We start from the raw sequence: 22,056 nt of genomic DNA on the forward strand, positions 1-22,056 counted from the left end.
ATCTCGCATGCCATTTCCCCTCACACCCCGAATTCTCCCACCACCCTCAAGAACTAGCCACAAAGGATTCAAATTCAAATGGCTCTGAGCACTATGGGACTTACCATCTGAGGTCATCAGTCCCCTCGAACTTAGAACTACTTAAACCTAACTAACCTAAGGACATCACACACATCCATGCCCAAGGCAGGATTCGACCCTGCGACCGTTGCGGTCGCGCACTTCCAGATTGAAGCGCCTAGAACCGCTCTGCCACACCAAATGGTGCCACAAAGATGTGTCCCCATCACCCAGTACTACCCTGGACTGCAACGACTGAACCACATCCTTTGCCAGGACTTTGATTACCTGTCATCATGCCCTGCATTGAGGTACATCCTACCAAAGATACTTCCCACCCCTCCTAAAGTATGTCCCATCACCCACCCAATCACCACATTTTAAACCATCCTTATGCCACTCCAAATCCCAACCCCTTGCCACAAAGATCATATCTGCGTGGAAACCAAGGTGCAAAACCTCCCCAATCCATCCACCCAGCACTTCCTATACCAGTCATGTCACAGGTTTATCCTATCCCATCAGGGTCCAGGCCACCTGTGAAAGCAGTTATGTCATTTACCAGCTTGCTGGAGTCATTGCACACCATTTTGTATTGGTGCTGTCCACCTAGCTGAATGGCCACTGTCAAACTGTGGCCAAGAGCAAAGTAAAGCACCTTGTGGCACAACATGAAGCTGAACGTAACACACTTCATTTCAACAGCTGCTTCGCTACGCAAGCCATCCGGATCCTTCCCTGCACCACCATCTTCTCTGAACTGCACAGATTGGAATTATATTCTTACAACACATTCTCCACTCCCATAATTATCCCGGCCTCAGCCTACAGTAAGACAGTGTCCCCACACCCTCCACCCAACAGTTTCCACCCTCTCTGTCCTGTCATCTCCTCCCCATTCTCAACTCCCACGCTTGTTTATTTTCAGCCCTCTACCAACGCATCTGCCAGTCTTTCCCTGCTTCTCTCCTTTTTTGTTCCCTTTTACCCCACATTCCTGCCCCGCAACCTCCTGACGCTGTGCACGTTGGCAGTCTAGTCCTGCTACATTCCACCAGACAGCCTTCGTCTCTCTTCCCACCCATACACTACTATTCCTTCTTCTGCTTCCCCACCGCCTCCAGACTGCTGTTTGCATCCCATGTTATGCTGCACTCTGGCACAAGACGATGAAGTTTGCAGTCATGTATGCATTTGGTGTGTTGCTTGTGTGAGTGTGTGAATGGTGTGTCTGTGTGCGTGTCTTTGACTCACGATTGCTGTGTCTGAAAGCTGTATGTGAGTACCTTTTAATTGGGCCTGTCTGCAACTTGACGTGTCCTCTGTATCGTAAGTTAAAATATGTCTTTTCCTACATTGTTGAAATTCCTACCTGTAGATCCTGTGTTTTATAGTAAATAGTGATCTATAATTCTTCTATACCCTATACTCTATTTAGTGGTGAATCAGCATTGTTGAAAGAAAGAGTGAATGCATACAGCACAATATAATGAGAAATTAGTTCATGATTGTACGGTTTGATCTTGGCGTCCAACAGGCACCACATTTCAGCATTCAGCTATGTTGCTACTATTAGGTGAACTGACTGCTGACGAGCGATCACATGGTTATATTTCAGCCCACACACACTGCTTCTGGTGAAATAAATTCACATAATTTTACTCCCGCTATGCATAGAGTAGGAGATCTGCTTTCAGTAAGTGACTTTTGGTTCAGGATCAAGGTGTTCAAGTGAAGAAAAGATGAAAATATGTAATCACAGGTATACATGTTGCAAGATTGTTGACTGAGTATATGGCACTATAAAAAGACCTACATTTATTAGATTTATTTACTTATTATTATCATTTGGTTTATTAGGAATACCTTCCAATGTTGTCTGATATACAATTTCCGTGGCTCTTTATCATCCCATTGATTTTCTCTTTAGTCTGTCGATCTCACCCCTGTCACTAATGCCTCTTTCCAAGTTTCTTTGGCCTTCCACGTTTTGTGTGGTATGGAGGTATGTACTGATGTGTCTGATTTCACGCACAACAGTGAGGAGAGGTGACTACTGTGTAGTGTGGCAACAGTCGTCGTTTGAAAGATTGGCAGGAGCAGAAATGATTAGCAAACAACACACGGAATAAAATATTTACTTAACTTGTTACAAATAATGCAGTAAGGAACGGAGTGAAGTCGATATATTAGTAACGAGTATGAGGCTCTCTGTACTAAAGCACAATGGATGGCCTCAGAGCCACGACTAGACGGCGATGTGTAGCAACACGTGGCGACGTGGCCCCACGTCTGTGTGGGCTGTGTTGCGGCCGCCAGCCAGCAAACACTGTGGCAGCAGAGGATGGGTGTGGCACGGAGCCGTTGGAGGCGTGGCTCAGCGGGCGTGCTCCACTGTGTTCGCCACACCCTTCATAGCCGCTCACGGCGTCTGACGGAAACTTCCGATTCCCTTGCAACCTTTGACACTCGTGGGGTGGCACTGATAAATGTTACCAAATGGACACCATAGTCGTGTTAGGGAACCAGGGTTAATAATAATAATAATAATAATAAAAAGAAACGCGCACCACAAAACAATTATCTGAATAGGATGGTAAATGGTAGATGTGATGTACATGTTCATTCAAACAAGTTTTATAAGTGATGAGGTTTTTCTTACGTGTTAGTAGCATAAGAGTATCTTGCTGCCTATAACTCTGGAATTGTCACAAGATCGCTGCTTGGCAGTGTTTACTCGGTAATAGCCGACTCTGGCGGCTTTGCTTTCCAATTTTAGTACATTTCTTGTACACTTTCGCGGAGAGTTTTAGCTTTAAAAACAACAACCATTACATCATTGTTCCCGTCTTTTCAAGCGCATTCGAATGACATTCAAAATATAGATACACGAGTTAAGTTCTTCATTGCACACCCAATTACGATCTCCTTACCTCGTTTCGACACCCCCAACTATTCACGAAATAGAAGGGGTGTTATATCTTAAATGATTCTCACCATACATACTGTGTGTAACTGGTACAAGAGCAGATATTTCTGTTGGTGACTGAGGACTGTGTACTGAACAACATTACACCACTTGTAGACTGATAATCGTAGCTATTACGAGTAGTGTGTTTCTAGGTTGCGTAGTTCATGTGGCAAGAGAAAGCCATTAATGCTTATTTTCTCCTAGGCAGCAGGTCACGTGTCGTAGTGAGGGCAACGTGGATGCAAAGCAGTCTATACTGCGACGCGTAATCCACTTAGTAGTGCAGCTATGACTGTGCGGGAAACACCAGGCTGTAAATTTTATTATGTGTTTGTGGGAAAACTGTTCCACACAAAGAAAAAACAGCAATTGTGTGTACATATAAAGGTATATACCTGTTACACCATATATAATGGGTGTAACGTGATGAAGTACATATATAATTATATGTAATACATCCGAAATTTTACACTACTGCCCATTAAAATTGCTACACCAAGAAGAAATGCAGATGATAAACGGGTACTCATTGGACAAAAGTATTATACTAGAACTGACATGTGATTACATTGTCAAGCAGTTTGGGTGCATAGATCCTGAGAAATCAGAACCCAGAACAACCACGTCTGGCCATAACAAAGCCCTTGATACGCCTGGGCATTGAGTCAAACAGAGCTTGGATGGCGTATACAGGACAGCTGCCCATGCAGCTTCAACACGATACCACAGTTCATCAAGAGTAGTGACTGGCGTATTGTGGCGAGCCAGTTGCTCGGCCAACATTGACCAAGCGTTTTCAGTTGGTGACAGATCTGGAGAATGTGCTGGCCAGGGCAGCAGTCGAACATTTTTTTGTGTCCAGAAAGGCCCGTACAGGACCTGCAACATGCGGTCGTGCATTATCCTATTGAAATGTACGTTTTCGCAGGGCTCAAATGAAGGGTAGAGCCACGGGTCGTAACACATATGAAATGTAACGTTCTCCCATTCGCGCAACCAGGTTCGTCGTCTAGTACACCATCGCAGGCTCTCCTGTCTGTGATGCAGCGTCAAGGGTAACCGCAGCCATGGTCTCCGAGCTGATAGTCGATGCTGCTGCAAACGACGTCGAACTGTTCGTGCTGATGGTTGTTGTCTTGTAAACGTCCCCACCTGTTGACTCAGAGATCGAGACGTGGCTGCACGATCCGTTACAGCCATGCGGATAAGATGCCTGTCATCTCGACTGCTAGTGAAACGAGGCCCGGGTTCGAGTCCTCCCTCGGGCATGGGTGTGTGTGTGTTTGTCCTTAGGATAATTTAGGTTAAGTAGTGTGTAAGCTTACGGACTGATGACCTTAGCAGTTAAGTCCCATAACATTTCACAGACATTTGAACATTTTTGATACGAGGCCGTTGGTATCCAGCACGGTGTTCCATATTACCCTCCTGAATCCACCGATTCCATATCCTGCTAAGAGTCACTGGATCTCGAGCAACGCGAGCAGCAATGTCGCGATACGATAAACCGCAATCGCGATAGGCTACAATCCGAGCTTTATCAAAGTCGGAAACGCGATGGTACGCATTTCTCCTCCTTACACGAGGCATCACAACTACGTTTCACCAGGCAACGCCGGTCAACTGCTGTTTGTCTATGAGAAATCGTTTGGAAACTTTTCTCATGTCAGCATGTTGTAGGTGTCGCCACCGGCGCCAACCTTGTGTGAATGTTTTGAAAAGATAATCATTTGCATATCACAGCATCTTCTTCCTGTCGGTTAAATTCCGCGTTTGTAGCACGTCGTCTTCGTGGTGCAGCAATTTTAATGGCCAGTAGTGTACAACCTGATGTTTTCTGCAAGCTCTTATCCGTAGCACTAAGTTAGCTATGCATTTTTCGTAGCCGTTTTCGTTTACTCGTTCACTAAGTAATCAATCCGACATTACGAGGAAATAATGTTATTTTTGACAATTCAAGTCTTTTATAAGCGACAGGAAACCTTCCTGACGCCTCAACCGACAACCTCGAGATGCAGGTGGCTTTGTTCAAGACAGTATTCCCCTATAGTGGCTGTCTTTCTGAATTTCCCCATCTCCTGCTTCTTCCGTTGCTCAGATCACTTCCAGAGCAACGTTGACGATTTCCTCCAGTTTTATTTTCGTCAATTTGACTCACAGTACTCTACCTCCTACAAAAACGTGTATTATCTTCAGCTGTAACCCTAAGAAGGGACCATCACAAGACACCACTAGGTGTGGTGGCTGTTTCAAAGAATTTTGATACGCATACTCATCACTTACGCTTTATCCTCGTTTCTGACGGGTGGAATCTACTTTTTCATTGATGGCACCAATTTGGAGGATTTATAAGATTTACTTTTTTAAAACAATATGACAGTCTGATTTAAATGGTTTTTAAAAATACTCTATAAACTTTCGCTGTTGGATAGTGCTCTTCTTGTCAGATAATCAGTTCGGAATACACTCAGCGTCGTAAAATGGGGCACGATATTTGGAAGCTCTAGCGATTTACGCATTACGTACGACTTGTACAAGAACCGTGAGACAATAATGAAGTGCTCCGATTAAAAAGGGCAGTCTGTACATGGAAGAATCAATGATGATAGTAAAAAATGTTGCACGTCTCAGACTATAATACAGGCTGTGCCACTATATGTGACAGCGATAGCTTCATATACATTGCTACATGAGGAACCTTACTATGTCTGCCTCATTTGCTGTAAGCAACAGGTCACCGTCAATACCTCGGGTTTCATGCTGTATGAACACCTTGTCTCCATACAGAATTGCATTTGCTGTTTCCACTTGTTTTTCATCACTGGTTTTCCGTGCTCGACACTCCCTCAGTCACCGAGCAAGGTGGCGCAGTGGTTAGCCCACTGGACTCGCATTCGGGAGGACGACGGTTCAATCCCGTCTCCAGCCATCCTGATTTAAGTTTTCCGTGATTTCCGTAAATCGTTTCAGGCAAATGCCGGGATGGTTCCTTTGAAAGGGCACGGCCGATTTCCTTCCCAATCTTTCCCTAACCCGAGCTTGCGCTCCGTCTCTAATGACCTCGTTGTCGACGGGACGTTAAACACCAACCACCACCACCACCACCAGCACCACACTCCCTAAGTCAAAATTCTCTAATCGTCATCTGCTGTCTTTAATTATTTTGCGCATTCCTTTTTACTGTGCTTTCTGTCATACATGTGCGTAATTCTTTTAAATGCGATGTGTTCCTGTATTTTGTTTTTACTTTTGGAGCAATGTACTTAAGCACTCTACGAATGCCATTCCTATTATTGGCTTGCCCCTGTCCACCTTCCCTGCTCTCTCCTAGCCTTCCCTGTAATCCATCTCGTTCCTAAATAAGCACTGCCACTTCACATGTCTCACCAGTATGTCTGTGTACCTACACGGCACCTAGCTCATACATTCATGTTCTGCACGTCACTTTCCAAAATTGTGGACAAGTTGTTATAAAAAATGGTTCAAAGGTCTCTGAGCACTATGGGACTTAACATATATTGTCATCAGTCCCCTAGAGCTTAGAACTACTTAAACCTAACTAACCTAAGGACATCACACACATCCATGCCCGAGGCATGATTCGAACCTGCGACCGTAGCGGTCACGCGGTTCCAGACTGAAGCGCCTAGAACTTAACACCGGACGGCAAGTTGTTATACAAAATTGTATTGTTGTGTGCTGGTACTCTTTGTTTTTAAAAGGAGTATTGAAAAAAGAAACGAGCCGGAAGCTAATAAATGAAAACCGCTGAAGGTATCGTAATACCAACGACACGGAAAAAGGTGTAGTCCTTACAAGAGCGCTGAGCCCCCGAATTAGTCGTTAGATCGGGGTGAACACACACTCATGTGACGCCAGAGCGGGTAGCCTCACGCCTCGACCGTCCACTGCACTCAGTCCTGCTGAAAACGGGGAAATGGAGGCTCCAAAAGAAGAGCAAATGGGTGCAGAGCGTTTCATGACAGCTGAAGGAGTCGGGGAACGTAAATTCATCGAAGTGTTGCGCCTGTGTACGGAGAGCACTGACCATTGCAAGGGTCAAGGAGCGGCACAAGCGCTTCAAGGAATAACGGACGTCGTTGGCCGATATCACACACAGTCTGCAACGCCATTATACACTCCCAGTACCATTGTCCAGCATGTGGATGTCTTCATTACTGACAACCGGCGAGTAGCGGCAGCCGCAGGTGTCGGAATGAACGTGGGAACTGCCATGGAAAAGCAATGCTCTGCCTACAGTTGTCCCATTCTTTGATGAACTTCCGTTCGCTGCACTCCTTCGCCTGACACGGAAAATTCCACACCACTTTGCTGTTCTTTGGAAGCCTCCATTTCGCCGTCTTCAGATCGGCTGACAAGACACACTTCTGACCCCGAAGGCTCAGAGCCACACAACAGCTTGATTACAATAACACTGTTGAGCAGTGCCGCGGCTCGCGTTGGTGCTGTTTGTAGGTTTCCGCCCTCTGTTGGAGGCCAGACGGTATCCTTTAGTTGGCATGGTTGCGGTTGTTTGTCTTCTTATCGTTTTAATCGGCGCCACTCGTTTCGCAAGCGTTGCCTGTCCGCTAGTGGCAGCTGCGGCGGTTATCGATATGTAGGAGCTGTTGCTCTATCTTTGGGGCGACGTTGTGTCAGTGCAGAGTTGGTTGGGGGCTGAGGAGCAGCCAGGTCTGCACAGTGCGACAACAGTCCGGGACTGCTGGCGGCTCGCATGGACTGCCGGATTGAAGGACCGCATTTGTCACGAGGGTGCACGATCTCGTCGTAAACCGGATCCTGCAAACTTTAAAATGAGTGCACTTGAATTCAAGTAGAGAAACCACCATTGCGATATCTCGCGATTTTCCAGTGACTTGGGTCTTGCTGCTCGTAGTGTAGCCGAGGCGAAGAGCAATGAGTGGAGCGCTTGGGGAAGTCAGATCTGATTAGCTGTCCTCGACTTCTTATTACTGCTTACTGCTTTCAGCTTGTTACAGTTTGTTAAGTTCAACCAGCGGTATTTTTCCTGCCTGGTGGCCGCTAACGCCCCAGTGACCTACCCTGAGGGTAAGCGTATGTAACGACAGTGTACGTTTCCTCGCTTGCCGCTGCTGTCCGGTAACGTGTGTACTTTTGACAGTTTTCTTGATTGTAGGCCGGTTGATGATTTTTTTCTACTCTGGTGCTAGTATTTCCTTTCTCGTTCCGGGCACTGTAAACACTGTATTCTGGGGATGTAGTGCAGACCGCCGTTCCGGCTTTGGCTTATTGTTCCATCGTTGTACTTGGTTTGTTGACGTCAGGTAGCTTCAGCAAGTTGTCAGTAGTCATCGCTGGACAGCCGCTAGTCTGAGTTACCATCTTGTGAAGAGAATGCAACTCTTGGCTGCCTATCCCATCGCTCGCGAAAGTGTTTGTCCTCAGAGGTCGATTCCTGGAGCACTGTATGTGACTGGTCCTTGTGTTTTATTATTGTATTATTTATTATAATACCTTGTAATGCCTACATTAAAGGTTGTGATGCCGTCTGCTGTGTTTGTGGCTACTTACCTGTAATATCTTAATATTTTTAAGTTGTAAATTGCACTGAGTTCTTAAACATTCTTAGTTTATTACCATTCTTGGCGTATATGGCCTTGAGCCGTAATCACAGTGGCTTTTTTTAAAAACATTATCTGTTGTATCTGTATTTTAAGTGTAAGGGTTATCTTACAAGGTTTAGCATCATTTTATTTCATTTGTTTGATGATCAGTTGCTTTTTTTCTTAAATTAACCATTGCTATTGTATTTGCTGTTTTACGGCAGCTTTATAAATTTTTTAGTATGATTGCCATTCCTTGCGTGTAAGGCCTTCAGCCGTAATTGTGGTTGTGGTTGTTTGCCTTAAACGTTTTAATTTGGTATCGGTATTTTAAGCAGTAAGCGTTAAAACCTTATTTACTGCTATATATGGCGTCTGATGCCTTCTACTGTGTTTATGGCCATTTACCTGTACTGTTTTAATATTTGTAAGTTGTAAATTGCAGCGAGTTCTTAAACATTCTTAATTTATTGCCATTCTTGGTGTATAAGGCCTTCAGCCGTGATCACAGTGGCTTGTTTTTAAAACATCGTCTGTTGTATCTGTATTTTATGGTGAGTTGCTAAACTGTAATGCCCTGAAAACACTATTATTTTACACAGTTATTCATTCCTTCATTAATAGCGTGAGGTTTTTCATTTATTGTTGAGTCTGGAATTACTGTTTTGAAATAAATGTGTGTAACTGTAAAAGGCAACCAATATTAACTGATTACGGCCCCGCCCACAATCGTAACCGAATCCTGCCTTCCCCTGACTACCAGGTCTCAACTGTATTATACAGTGCCCTGTGTCATTTCCCTGTAAAACGCTGCATTCTACCACAAGCGACATATTAACAGAGAGAGACAAAGTAACAAGATACCAGTACCACCGGGGGGATAATATACGTAATTAAATGACGTCATAGCATCCTTACATTTTCAATCAACTATGCCAAAAAACCACTGGTTAACCTACAGACCTGATAGTCGTATTAGTTCTCATAGGGCAGTTGCGAGATTTCGATGAGGTGGTCAAAACAAAGCGTATGTGAAAAATGTGCACAATTCACGAAAGCCACGTTTTTACATTCAAAATCCTTTTCGCATTCAAGCAGTCCAATATCAAAAGCCTCACTAATTACATTTTACAATTATGATATGGGTATGTCAATGTCACAATCTGCCTTTAGCCAAGCATATTGCAACACAGGCAGAAAACTGACTATAAATCACAGAGTGAACGTTGATGATGAAATAACGATCATGTGTCTTCCTTGGGGCTTAGCACACTGTTGTCTTACAAAATCAGCAATCCCTTTGAAATAGACTCTATACTCCCGAAAGGAATAAACATCAAGATGTTGGCAATATTTTCACTATAGCATCTTTGGAAAACTTGCATTAGAACGATACGTTCTGTACGACCTGCTCAGGAACCAAGCAGATATAGGCTCTTTTAATTTTTTACGTGTTCGTCAAGGACTGAAGTTCTTTAATCGTTTTTCCATTTTTGCCTCCCTCCACATGAATGCTTCGTCGGTACGATGTTTCCAATTTCTTTGAAATATTCAGGCCGAAAGTGCCCTGTGTGCCGTGAGAACAGAACTTGTTTTCCAGTCTACCTGTCATTGACAAAACCATATCATTTTTCTAACTGTGAGTAGAGCTATATGCAAACTGCAACACACTAGCTGTAGTTTTTTCTCCTCTGTGATGCAGTGTTGATAATGAAGATGTTTCATACTGGAACTGACTAGTTACTGTTCCAAATACTTACTTTTTCCACAACTTGCTCAGCCATAAACATGTTCACTTCCTCTACGAACTGTTGTGCCTTATAACTTACATTAAAATCGTCTTCTACGTCCTGGATGAAATGCCATATTCAGCCTTAAGATTGTAGACAAGAGAAATCGAAGCTTTGAAATTGTCCATCAGACTATTTTAGACGCTTCTAGTGCCCATATTTGCAGATTCCAGTACCAAACTGTAGATCCCTACCATCTTGCTGTGTCAAATTGTGATATTACATACTCCTTTTGTAGTTTTTAATTGCGACACTCCGTTTACTTTGAAACGAGCTCCTACTCGTCTTTTTCTGGACACAGAATTAAGTATTAATCTGCAACTGGATTTGCTTTTACTGCACTTGTAACGTCTCATTAGTTTGCTATAGGAATTGAAATCACGATGTTAATAGTCTCTATTAAATGCTCTCTGGGACCCTATCATGAATATCTTATATCACATTGGGTATCGACTGTTTGGGTGGGAATGGTTCGTACTCGCTTTGCCTGGATTGTTCCTGCTGCTCTGGAGATAAACGCCGTGTACCGCTTAATGAGCCACCTTCAATTTCAGGTTTTTACTCGCCTTCAAAACCAGTATACAGGGTGGTCCATTAATAGTGACTGGACAAAATATCTCACGAAATAAGCATCAAACGAAAAAACTACAAAGAACGAAACTCGTCTAGCTTGAAGGGGGAAACCAGATGGCGCTATGGTTGGCCCGCTTGATGGCGCTGCCATAGGTCAAATGGATGTCAACTGCATTTTTTTTTAAAATAGGAACCCCCATTTTTATTACAAATGGGTGTAGTACGTAAAGAAATATGACTGTTTTAGTTGGACCACTTTGTTCGCCTTGTGATAGATGGTACTGTAATAGTCACAAACGTATAAGTACGTGGTATCACGTAACATTCCGCCAGTGCGGACGGTATTTGCTTCGTGATACATTACCCGTGTTAAAATGGACCGTTTACCAATTGCGGAAAAGGTCGGTATCGTGTTGATGTATGGCTATTGTGATCAAAATGCCCAACGGGGTGTGCTATGTATGCTGCTCGGTATCCTGGACGACATCATCCAAGTGTGCGGACCGCTCGCCGGACAACTACATTATTCAAGGAAACAGGAAGTGTTCAGCCACATGTGAAACGTCAACCGCGACCTGCAACAAATAATGATGCCCAAGTAGGTGTTTTAGCTGCTGTCGAGGCTAATCCGCTCATCAGTAGCAGACAAACTGCGTGAGACTCGGGAATGCTACATCAACATCGATTGCACCAGTAGCATATTTCTATGCACCACGAATTGCATGGCGACGACTTTGAACCTGGTGTATAGTTCTGCAGCTGGGCACGAGATAAATTACGGGATGATGACAGATTTTTTGCACGCGTTCTATTTAGCGACGAAGCGTCATTCACCAACAGCTGTAACGTAAACCGGCATAATATGCACTATTGGGCAACGGAAAATCCACGATGGCTGCGACAAGTGGATCAGCAGCGACCTTGGTGGGTTAATGTATAGTGCGGCATTATGGGAGGAAGGATAATTGGCCCTCTTTTTATCTATGGCAATCTAAATGGTGCAATGTATGCTGATTTCCTATGTAATGTTCTACCGACGTTACTACAAGATGTTTCACTGCATGACAGAACGGCGATGTACTTCCAACATGATGGATGTCCGGCACATAGCTCGCGTGCGGTTGAAGCGGTATTGAATAGCATATTTCATGACAGGTGGATTGGTCGTCGAAGCACCATACCATGGCCCGCACGTTCACCGGATCTGACGTCCCCGGATTTCTTTCTGTGCGGAAAGTTGAAGGATATTTGCTATCGTGATCCACCGACGACGCCTGACAACATGCGTCAGCGCATTGCCAATGCATGTGCGAACATTACAGAAGGCGAACTACTCGCTGTCGAGAGGAATGCCGTTACACGTATTGCCAAATGCATTGAGGTTGACGGACACCATTTTGAGCATTTATTGCATTAATGTGGTATTTACAGGCAATCACGCTGTAACCTCATGCGTTCTCAGAAATGATAAGTTCACAAAGGTACATGTGTTACATTGGAACAACCGAAATAAAATGTTCAAACGTACCTACGTTCTGTTATTTTATTTAAAAAGACCTACCTGTTACCACCTGTTCGTCTAAAATTCTGAGCCATATGTTTGTGACTATTACAGCGCCATATATCACAAAGAGAAAAAAGAGGTCCAACTAAAACATTCATATTTCTTTACATACTACACGAATATGTAATAAAAAATGGGGGTTCCTATTTTAAAAAACGCAGTTGATATCCGTTTGACCTATGGCAGCGCCATCTAGCGGGCCAACCATAGTGCCATCTGTTTTCCCTCTTCAAGCTAGACAAGTTTCGTTCTTTGTAGTTTTTCTTTTGACGCTTATTTCTTGAGATATTTGGCCCAGTCACGATCAATGGACCACCCTGTTTACATCCAGTGTAGCGTCATGTGTTTCTGTGTCATCCCCATTATATTCCTCAGTTATTATGTTATATTATACATCAGTGAACTCTGCTCTCGATCTCGATTTCATTCCCATATTCAGGAACTTGCTACTTCGTCCCTAGTATTCGGCCCACATTCGTAGGATTAACTCTCTTCATAATATAACGGTACACATTTTACATAGTATCCCGCATGCTAACGCTCCAAGAGGCGTTAGTACTGTAGCTACACCATTCTCACTACTCGAGCGCCTGTTAGTTCAGCTACAGCATCCCACCGTCTGATGACGCTAGCAGCCAAGTGCGGAGTTTTGCATGTAAATGAAACAGGCGGGTGCTGTTTTCATGATCGAGTGATAGTCTAAGCACGGTTTAGTGCGGTTCCGAGCATTCGCGGTCAAAAGTGTCACTGCGAGTGCCGTGCTCGCTTCGACTCCACGTGGCTGTGAGCCCACGTTGCTCCAGCGGCGAATTATGAACCCAGCGCCCTTGGGTGGCTGCCACATCTCCTTCCGCACTCTGTGGCATTACCGTTCCTTCAGCGGTTTTCGTTTTACAGCTTGCGGCTCGTTCCATTTTGAATGCTCCTAATAATCTATTTGTAATTTACACTGCTGGCCATTAATATTGCTACACCAAAAAGAAATGCAGATGATAAACGGGTATTCATTGGACAAATATATTATACTAGAACTGACATGTGGTTACATTTTCACGCAATCTGGGTGCATAGATACTGAGAAATCAGTACCAAGAACAACCACCTCTGGCCGTAATAACGGCCTTGATACGCCTGGGCATTGAGTCAAACAGAGCTTCGATGGCGTGTACAGGTACAGCTGCCCATGCAGCTTCAACACGATACCACAGTTCATCAAGAGTAGTGGCTGGCGTATTGTGACGAGCCAGTTGCTCAGCTACCATTGACCAGACGTTTACAGTTGGTGAGAGATCTAGAGAATGTAATGGCCAGGGTAGAAGTCGAACATTTTCTGTATGCAGAACGGCCCTTACAGGACCTGCAACAGGCGGTCGTGCATTATCCTGCTGAAATGTAGGGTTTCGCAGGGATCGAATGAAGGATAGAGCCACGGGTCGTAACACATCTGAAATGTAACGTGCATTGTTCAAAGTGCCGTCAATGCGAACAAGAGGTGACCGAGACTTGTAACCAATGGCACTCCATACCATCACGCCGGGTGATACGCCAGTATGGCGATGACGGATACACGCTTCCAATGTGCGTTCACCGCGATGTCGCCAAACACGGAAGCGACTGTCATGATGCTGTAAACAGAACCTGGATTCATCCGTAAAAAAATGACGTTTTGCAATTCGTGCACCCAGGTTCGTCGTTGAGTATACCATCGCAGGCGCTCCTGTCTGTGATGCAGCGTCGAGGGTAACCGCAGCCATGGTCTCCGAGCTAATAGTCCATGCTGCTGCAAACGTCGTCGACCTGTTCGTGGAGATGGTTGTTGTCTTGCAAACGTCCCCATTTGTGGACTCAGGGAACGAGACGTCGTTCCGTTACAGCCATGCGGATAAGATACCTGTCATCTCGACTGCTAGTGATACAAGGCCGTTGGGATCCAGCACGGCGTTCCGTATTACACTCCTAAACCCATCGATTTCATATTCCCCTAACAGTCACAGGATCTCTACTAACGCGAGCAGCAATGTGGCGATACGATAAAGCGCAATCGCTATAGGCTACAATCCGACCTTTACCATAGTCGGAAACGTGATGGTACGCATTTCTCCTCCTTACACGCGGTGTCACAACAACGTTTCGCCAGGCAACGCCGGTCAACTGCCGTTTGTGTATGAGAAATCGGTTGGAAACTTTCCTCATGTCGGCACGTTGTAGGTGTCGCCATCGGCGCCAACCTTGTGTGAATGCTGTGAAAAGCTAATCATTTGCATGTCACAGCATCTTCTTCCTGTAGGTTAAATTTCGCGTCTGCAGCACATCATCTTTGTGGTGCAGCAAATTTTTATGGCCAGTAGTGAAACTCATTCCATGGTACCTAATATTCTCTATATTGTTCAGAAAGCCACTGGAATTTGGTCCTGGTGGCTGGGACCAGTGGAGGTGACATAAAATAAAATTGCAACTGGTACTGTCACTTGTTTCCGAGCTCGTGTTGCTGTTGCAGGTATGCACTGACGTACGATCGATTACTGCACTATCACGACAGGAGAACGACGTTTTGGGAAGATTTTGCAGAGAAATGCGAGAAAGTCATTGGAGGAACGCCGGAGGTGCTGCAGCTGGCTGACGCAGTGCACACGTATCTCGTTTACAAATGGTTTCGGAAAACCCGTGTGTTCTTCGAAACTTGCTATTACTTCGTTGGGAAAGGTAAGTAAAAATCTTCCAATTCTTCATTTCTAAATTCCATGTAAAGGCTTACGAATCTCTTCCGCAAAGCAGTATGCAAATCATGGCATTGAGTATTTCGGCCCATTTTACAAATTTCTCCTTCTAACATTAGGTTAAAAAATATCAGTTGAAAGGCGTATTATTCAGAAATTTTGCAAATTTGTCGTAAGTTCCTGTGGGGCCAATCTGCTGTGGTCTTCGTACCCTAGGCTTACACACTAGTTAATCTGACTTAAACTTGTTTACGCTAAGGACAACACATACACTCATGTCCCAGGGAGGTCTCGAACCTCCGACGGCTCCCCAGTCGCGCGAGTTGCGGCGAGGTGCCTAAGACTGCGCGGCTACCTCGTGCGGCATTCAGAAAGAGATGTGTGTAGTACGAATCGCTTTGTACGATAATAAGAGGTCCGTGATTCTTTAAATATTTATTTGATTCATTTACACTAAACATTTTTTCCCTCTAAGTTAATTCTACAAAAAGTGCTTTTGCTGAAAGCACGACATGGCCTACAGCTCTTCTCCTGGGCTCGTGACCATATCGGTTGCACCCAAGACGATTGGGAAACCGTGGACTGCTCAGATGAGTCCCGATTTCAGTTGACAGCGTTCGAGTATGCTGCAGACCCCATGAAGCCGTGGATCCAAGTTGTAAACAAGGAATTGTGCAAGCCGGTTGTGGCTGCATAAGGGTGAGGGCATTGTTTACATGGAATGGAGTGGGTCCCCGGGTCCAACTGAACCGATCATTGACCGGCAATGTTTATGCAGAAAAAGCTTCTGGTTTGAAGCATTTTATCATCTTTATTCTCTTTATCGCGTGTATCGCGTGTATCAAGGCAAAAAAAAATCTTCATACCAGAAGCTTGATCGCTCTCCAGCCCACAATGTCAGGTATTCATTATAGGAAACCGTCATGTTCGGCTATTTGGAGACCATTAGCAGCCATTTCCAGAGATATGTACCACTAACAAGGGGAGGCCATGACGTCTGGAACGCGGATTTACTGCAAACTTCGTACACTCGTAGTACTCCACTAGGACAACAAAACGTGTAAGCAGTAGTGCGTACTTCTCAAGAATTATTGAGAAAATCGCAAGATAATTTCAGTCGTCAAATATATACCTGTGCGTGTTCAATTGCACCACGAAGCGTCGGCAGCCGACTAGTGCCGGCACGGTAGCTCAGCGTGTTCGATCAGAGGGTTGGCTGCCCTCTGTAATAAAAAATCTGAGTCAACAAAAGAACACTGAACTTGAACGGGTGTCATGGGACATCCGCACCGAAAAAATGAAGCGAACAAAATTAGAACAATAAAATAAAGAACTGGTTAGCGTTCAAGCCCCGTAATCGTTGGGTCGCTGGATCGAGTCCCGTTCGTCAGTTTTTTTTTAACAGTAATGTAAGCCTGTGCGGTAATAGTGCCACAACAAGGGATGCAAGCCCCATCCATGCAAAAACGACCACACCATAACACCACCGCCTCCGAATTTTACTGTTAGCACTACACACGCTGGCACGTGACGTTCACCGGGCATTCGCCACACCCACACCCTGCCATCGGATCGCCACATTGAGTACCGTGATTCGTCACTCCACACAACGTTTTTCCACTGTTCAGTCGTCCAGTGTTTACGCTCCTTACACCAAGCGAGGCGTCGTTTGGCATTTACCGGCGTGATGAGTGGCTTAACAGCAGCCGCTCGACCATGAAATCTAAGTTTTCTCACCTCCCGCCTAACTGTCATAGTACTTGCAGTGGATCCTGATGCAGTTTGGAATTCCTGTCTGATGGTCTGGATATATATCTGCCTATCACACATTACGACCCTCTGCATCTGTCAGCGTTCTCTATCAGTCAACAGACGAATTCGGCTTGTACGCTTTTGTGCTATATGTGTCCTTTTGCGTTTCCACTTCCCTGTCACATCGGAAACAGAGGACCTAGGGACGTTTAGGAATGTGGAAATCTCGCGTACAGGCTTATGACCCAAGCGACACCCAATCACCTGACCACGTTCGAAGTGTGTGAGTTCCGTGGAACACCCCATTCTGCTCTCTCACGATGTCTAATGACTACTGAGGTCGTTGATGTCAAGGACCTGGCAGTAGGTGGCAGCACGATGCACTTAATATTAAAAAACGTATGTTTTGGGGGTGTCCGGATACTTTTGATCAAATAGTGTAGCTCTCTGCGACTTTTGCTCAGTTTCGACATAAATTGAGACGATCACATGCGTAAAGCTGCAGGGATGGCGGAGCAGTATCTGAGGAGCAGTTACAAGATGCATAGGGACTAACTAAAACCACGTTGGAATTTTACTGTAAGAAGTGACTCGTTTCGAGATATGAGAGTGCCACGAATATGATTTGCTAGTGGCTGTAATCCAAAGCAGGCAGGTGGCTGAATGGAAAGACATGATTCCAAATCGCAGACAGCTGTAGAACCAAGACCACATATGACAGTTACATGGCCGATGCGATCGTGTTTTTAACATCTTGCGGCTTGTAAGACGATCATGCCTCTTTTTAAGACACAGCGGTACCAGGCACCAGGAAAAAACTTATGAGACATGTCCACCCATCGTTGTTATACGGTCAGTATTGTTTCGTATCTCCAGCATTCAGTTATTGGTGAAGTATCATACTTAGTAGTAGTAGTAGTAGTAGTAGTAGTAGTAGTAGTAGTAGGGAATGCGTGATGGATTCGCCTTAAGCAGCAGGCTTATAAACTATGTGGGTGTTCCGACAGATGCAACGAAACTGACTATGACCTGTCGTAAGGGAAGGTATGGATTTGACATGGAAAACTGCGATAGCCGTAATAGGAATCAAAGATTTTTACACTACTGATGAAGGAGCAGTACAGCCCTGTCGTATGATTAATAGTTTGCTGGATATGGTCTTCAACCAGTACAGACAACAAAAGTTCGTGCAGATATGCGTAAAGGACTTGGAGCTGTGGCCTCCAGCTCCAGTGGAGGGATACGCTATATGTAATATGCTCAATGACAACATGTAGACGGTATTTGTTTTTCGATACATTGGGAGAGAGACATGCTAATGTCTTATAGGAGATTCTATTTCAAGGAGTGCTATAACTGTTTAAAGTTAGGCTGCAGATCGTTCTCTCAAAAGTACACTGAGTTTGCTCACAAAAATTACAGGAATCGGCTGTCTCTATTCTCGTGGACTCTTGACTTTTTTTTATTATTATCGTCACAATTGTGTGTTTAAAAAATAGGTGTAATTTCATACTTCATAACCTCTAATTATAATGTAGACACTACTTGAATTATAGTTCATTATGGAGTCTAGAAATGATAGTGTTTTTTTCTGACATAGACCAACTTGTTTACAAAACTAGAACCTAAGAATCTGCTGCTGTATTACAGAAACTTTACAGACATGTCGGTGGCGGTGAGTTATGCATCAAAAATTTGAAATGTAAGCATGCAGATGGTAATTGATTTCGATGTAACGGAAGAGGTGCGTAGTAGAATCTTATAGAAGGTTTCGTTAAAGACAGACTCTCACGATTTGTTTCGTAAACGCTTGTATGAAAGAGCATCGCAGTGGTAAAACGACTCCTGCCATAGTGTACAAAACAGCTACGTCATCGTTAATTACGGCTTGTTGTCGAATGTAAAATTATTGTGCTTTCTTTCCGATATGTGTGAAAGATCTATTCTTCAGTGTTATTTCGCGTGTCTGAAATGTTTGTAATACACATGTGATCGTCTGTGATTGGTGTCAGTGCACTAGGCTGGACATCGCAAAATAATCAGATGCAAATGTATCCTGGAAATTGAACATAAAAAGTATACCAATTCTGCTCATAAAACTAAAAGAAAATGGATTGTACCTATTTTCGTGGATAGAGGACATTTATTATTGTCGCGATTCTGTTTTCCTTTCTTAATAGCTGCTTTGTTATAGAAGTAATGTAGACGTTAAATACAAATGTTACAGTCCACTGCTCGGAACAACGTGGTTACCAAGTTCCCTAAGAGGTCATGGCTGTTCCTTTAGACAAGCAACCCACAGTCGGAATAGCCCTGATTTATATAGTTTTGTTTTGAGGCATGCTGACTGCCCAGCAGCGTTCTCGATGGGACGCATTGTACTGAAGACACTGCAGTGCGAGGCTGTGGTCGCTTTAGCCACAAGACTTTCTGTGTCCCACCATCCGGCTTCGAAAAAGACATCTGGAGCGTTCTCCAGAGAGGCAGGTTGGTGCTGCAAACTTTCCGTTTTCTGTTGGGTAAGGCCATCGCGTCAAGGCATGCTACAGACTTCGGAAGATGGCGGAGGGCCTGGTGAGGCCAGTGGCTGCAGAGGGCCGGCAGTGAGGCTGCAGAAAAACGGCAAAGGGCGGGAGGCTTTGTGAGACAGCGGCCAGCTCATACTGCAAGGCATTCAGCGGAGTGGCTGGCCATTTGAAAAATCCTGTTGGTGGTGGGAGGGGGGAGGAGGGAGGGGGAAGGGAGGGAGGGAGGGAGATGAGAGAACAAGAGCCTTGATTTTCTGCAGTTTTTGATTGTACACCGAGGAGAACACACGTTCAACTACCACCTCTGCTGCAGGCTTTTAGGGTGACGATTTTCCCCAGTACACGCGTTGCATTGTGGCCCATTCATTATGAGAGCTGGTTTTTCACGAAAATTTCGAAGTGTAATTACAACTGTGATGCATTTTTTCCATCAGTTATGGCAGTATGTTTTGGCTTCGGTTACCTGGGCCACAGGGTGGTTTTTGAGCAGCGTCAAACAACGAGACTGTACGTTTACAGGTAACACAGATTTTAAACTCTGTCCAACACCGGGATACTCTCAGTTGAACATATCTCCAGCCAGAAAGAGCACAGATAGTTCCTTACAGCCCTGCCTTTTTTCTGCCAGCCTATAGGTGAAGGGTAGAGTTTGAATGTGTCTCTCACTGGTTTCTAGTGGTATTGCGAAATCTTTTCCCAGCAGGAACACCAGTTGTACGATATCGTCAGTTTTTGAAATGTATCGCGATATTACGCCATCCTTGTGTAGTGTTACACGTACAGTTTTTGTTCAAATGGCTCTGATCACTATGGGACTTAACATCTGAGGTCATCAGTCCACCATAACTCAGAACTACTTAAACCTAACTAACCTAAGGACATCACACACATCGATGCCTGAGGCAGGATTCGAACCTGCGACCGTAGCGGTCGCGCGGTTCCAGACTGAAGCGCCTAGAGCCGCTCGGCCACACCGGCCGGCTATAGTTTTTGTAATTAGGCCCAATATTTATGATTAATTACATAATTAGGACCTATCTTTAATTCATTCTCCGAACCAGAATAAATAAATTACACTAACCTAACTTTCCTCTCCTGCATCTGGGCAGTTTTCATGTGTTGTGAGGGTGCACTTGGGCTTTCCTTCCAAGCAGACCAGGGTTTGAGTCCCTAAAAGGATACCACCAATCTTAATTTCCCGCCAATTCCCTGGTGGGTGGAGGGGTGGGATGTCAGCAGAACGGTGGCACAAAGAAATTCCCACCGAAATTCGAAATTGACGCCAAATACGACATTCCCACCAACATTCGAAATTCACACCATTAGGGCGGATGGGGGAGTGTGTTGGGACCCACAGGCAGGCTGAGAAAAATACTTTACGTCATTTGGGGGTGTTGTGAGAGTTGCCAGGGTCAGGGTGGATTAATTGATCAATTTAATTAATTTGCATTTCAATTTGATGTCAAAAGTGTCCTGATGCCGTCATGTCGGTACTACTGATGGAAACGTTACAATTCTTTAGCGATTTTACATAGGAACAGTTTTTCTCGGGTTCTCTGACTGATATATTGATAAGATATGATGGTGGAAGTAGTTGTATGCTTCGCACATCCGATATTCGTTCATAGATTTTATCACAGCTGCGCGAATCTCTACTAACCTCTAACTATTTTCAAACCACTGTAGCACCATTTCAGGGTTGTGAATGGGCCAATTATCCTGCTATAAGATGTCATTGCGTTGAGGAAGACATCGAGCATGAAGGGATGCTGATAGTCCGAAATAACATTGACGTAGTTCATGACTGTCGTTGCCTTTGATTACTTCCACAGAATTCGCGGAAGCTCGGGTGAATGTCCCCAGTAGTATCATTCTTCTCGCAGTATATGTTTCGAGTACTCATTCGCCTGAATTACTGCGCACCTACACACGAATGTCGTCCTCGTGTGATAGAAACGTGATTCGTTCAATCAGGCGACAGGAATCTATTGATTCGTGGTCCAATCTCGATGACCCTGTACACTCTCGATGGAAAGTGGTCTTGTCGGTGGGTAAAAATCGGTATGTGCATGGGTCGACCGTTGGTGTCCCCATGTTTAACAACGTGTGCTGGACAGTCGATTGTGGACGCTTGTGCCACCAGCTGCCTTGTACTCTGTATTTAGATGTGCCCCAAATCACCACCTATCCTGCTTTACAGGTTGTAGGCAATTTGATACTGCAGACTGACAAAATTCCATTTAATGGAACATGACGAAATAAGCACTAGTTTTCTCCAAACTAGTCGGTTTCAAACAGTTAGACGTAAAACTAACCCCTTCATGGAGCTGTATAATTCTGAACATTACTTAACTTTTAATTACATCGATAATTAGGTAGCGTTTTTATTCTTCAGATGAGCTTTTATTACATTTCAATTCATTTTTCGTCCACTTTCATATGTCCGTAATGCTGTCAATATATTCCTTCATGAAATATAAACTCCGGAATATTCAGTGGAATACTCCTGCTATTAT

General features: G+C 44.5%; 1 protein-coding gene across 1 annotated transcript in view; it reads left to right on the plus strand.

Annotated features, from left to right (window-relative positions):
• The window catches only part of LOC124798786, a 110,031-nt gene that overhangs the window by 86,051 nt on the left and 1,924 nt on the right, over positions 1-22,056 (plus strand). The window contains exon 6 of the mRNA XM_047262315.1: positions 15,041-15,246. Within this exon, the coding sequence (XP_047118271.1) occupies positions 15,041-15,246 (206 nt within the window). The remainder of the gene's footprint in view (positions 1-15,040; positions 15,247-22,056) is intronic.

Source organism: Schistocerca piceifrons, chromosome 5, assembly GCF_021461385.2.
Source record: "Schistocerca piceifrons isolate TAMUIC-IGC-003096 chromosome 5, iqSchPice1.1, whole genome shotgun sequence".
In the NCBI taxonomy this organism is placed as follows: Eukaryota; Metazoa; Arthropoda; class Insecta; order Orthoptera; family Acrididae; genus Schistocerca; species Schistocerca piceifrons.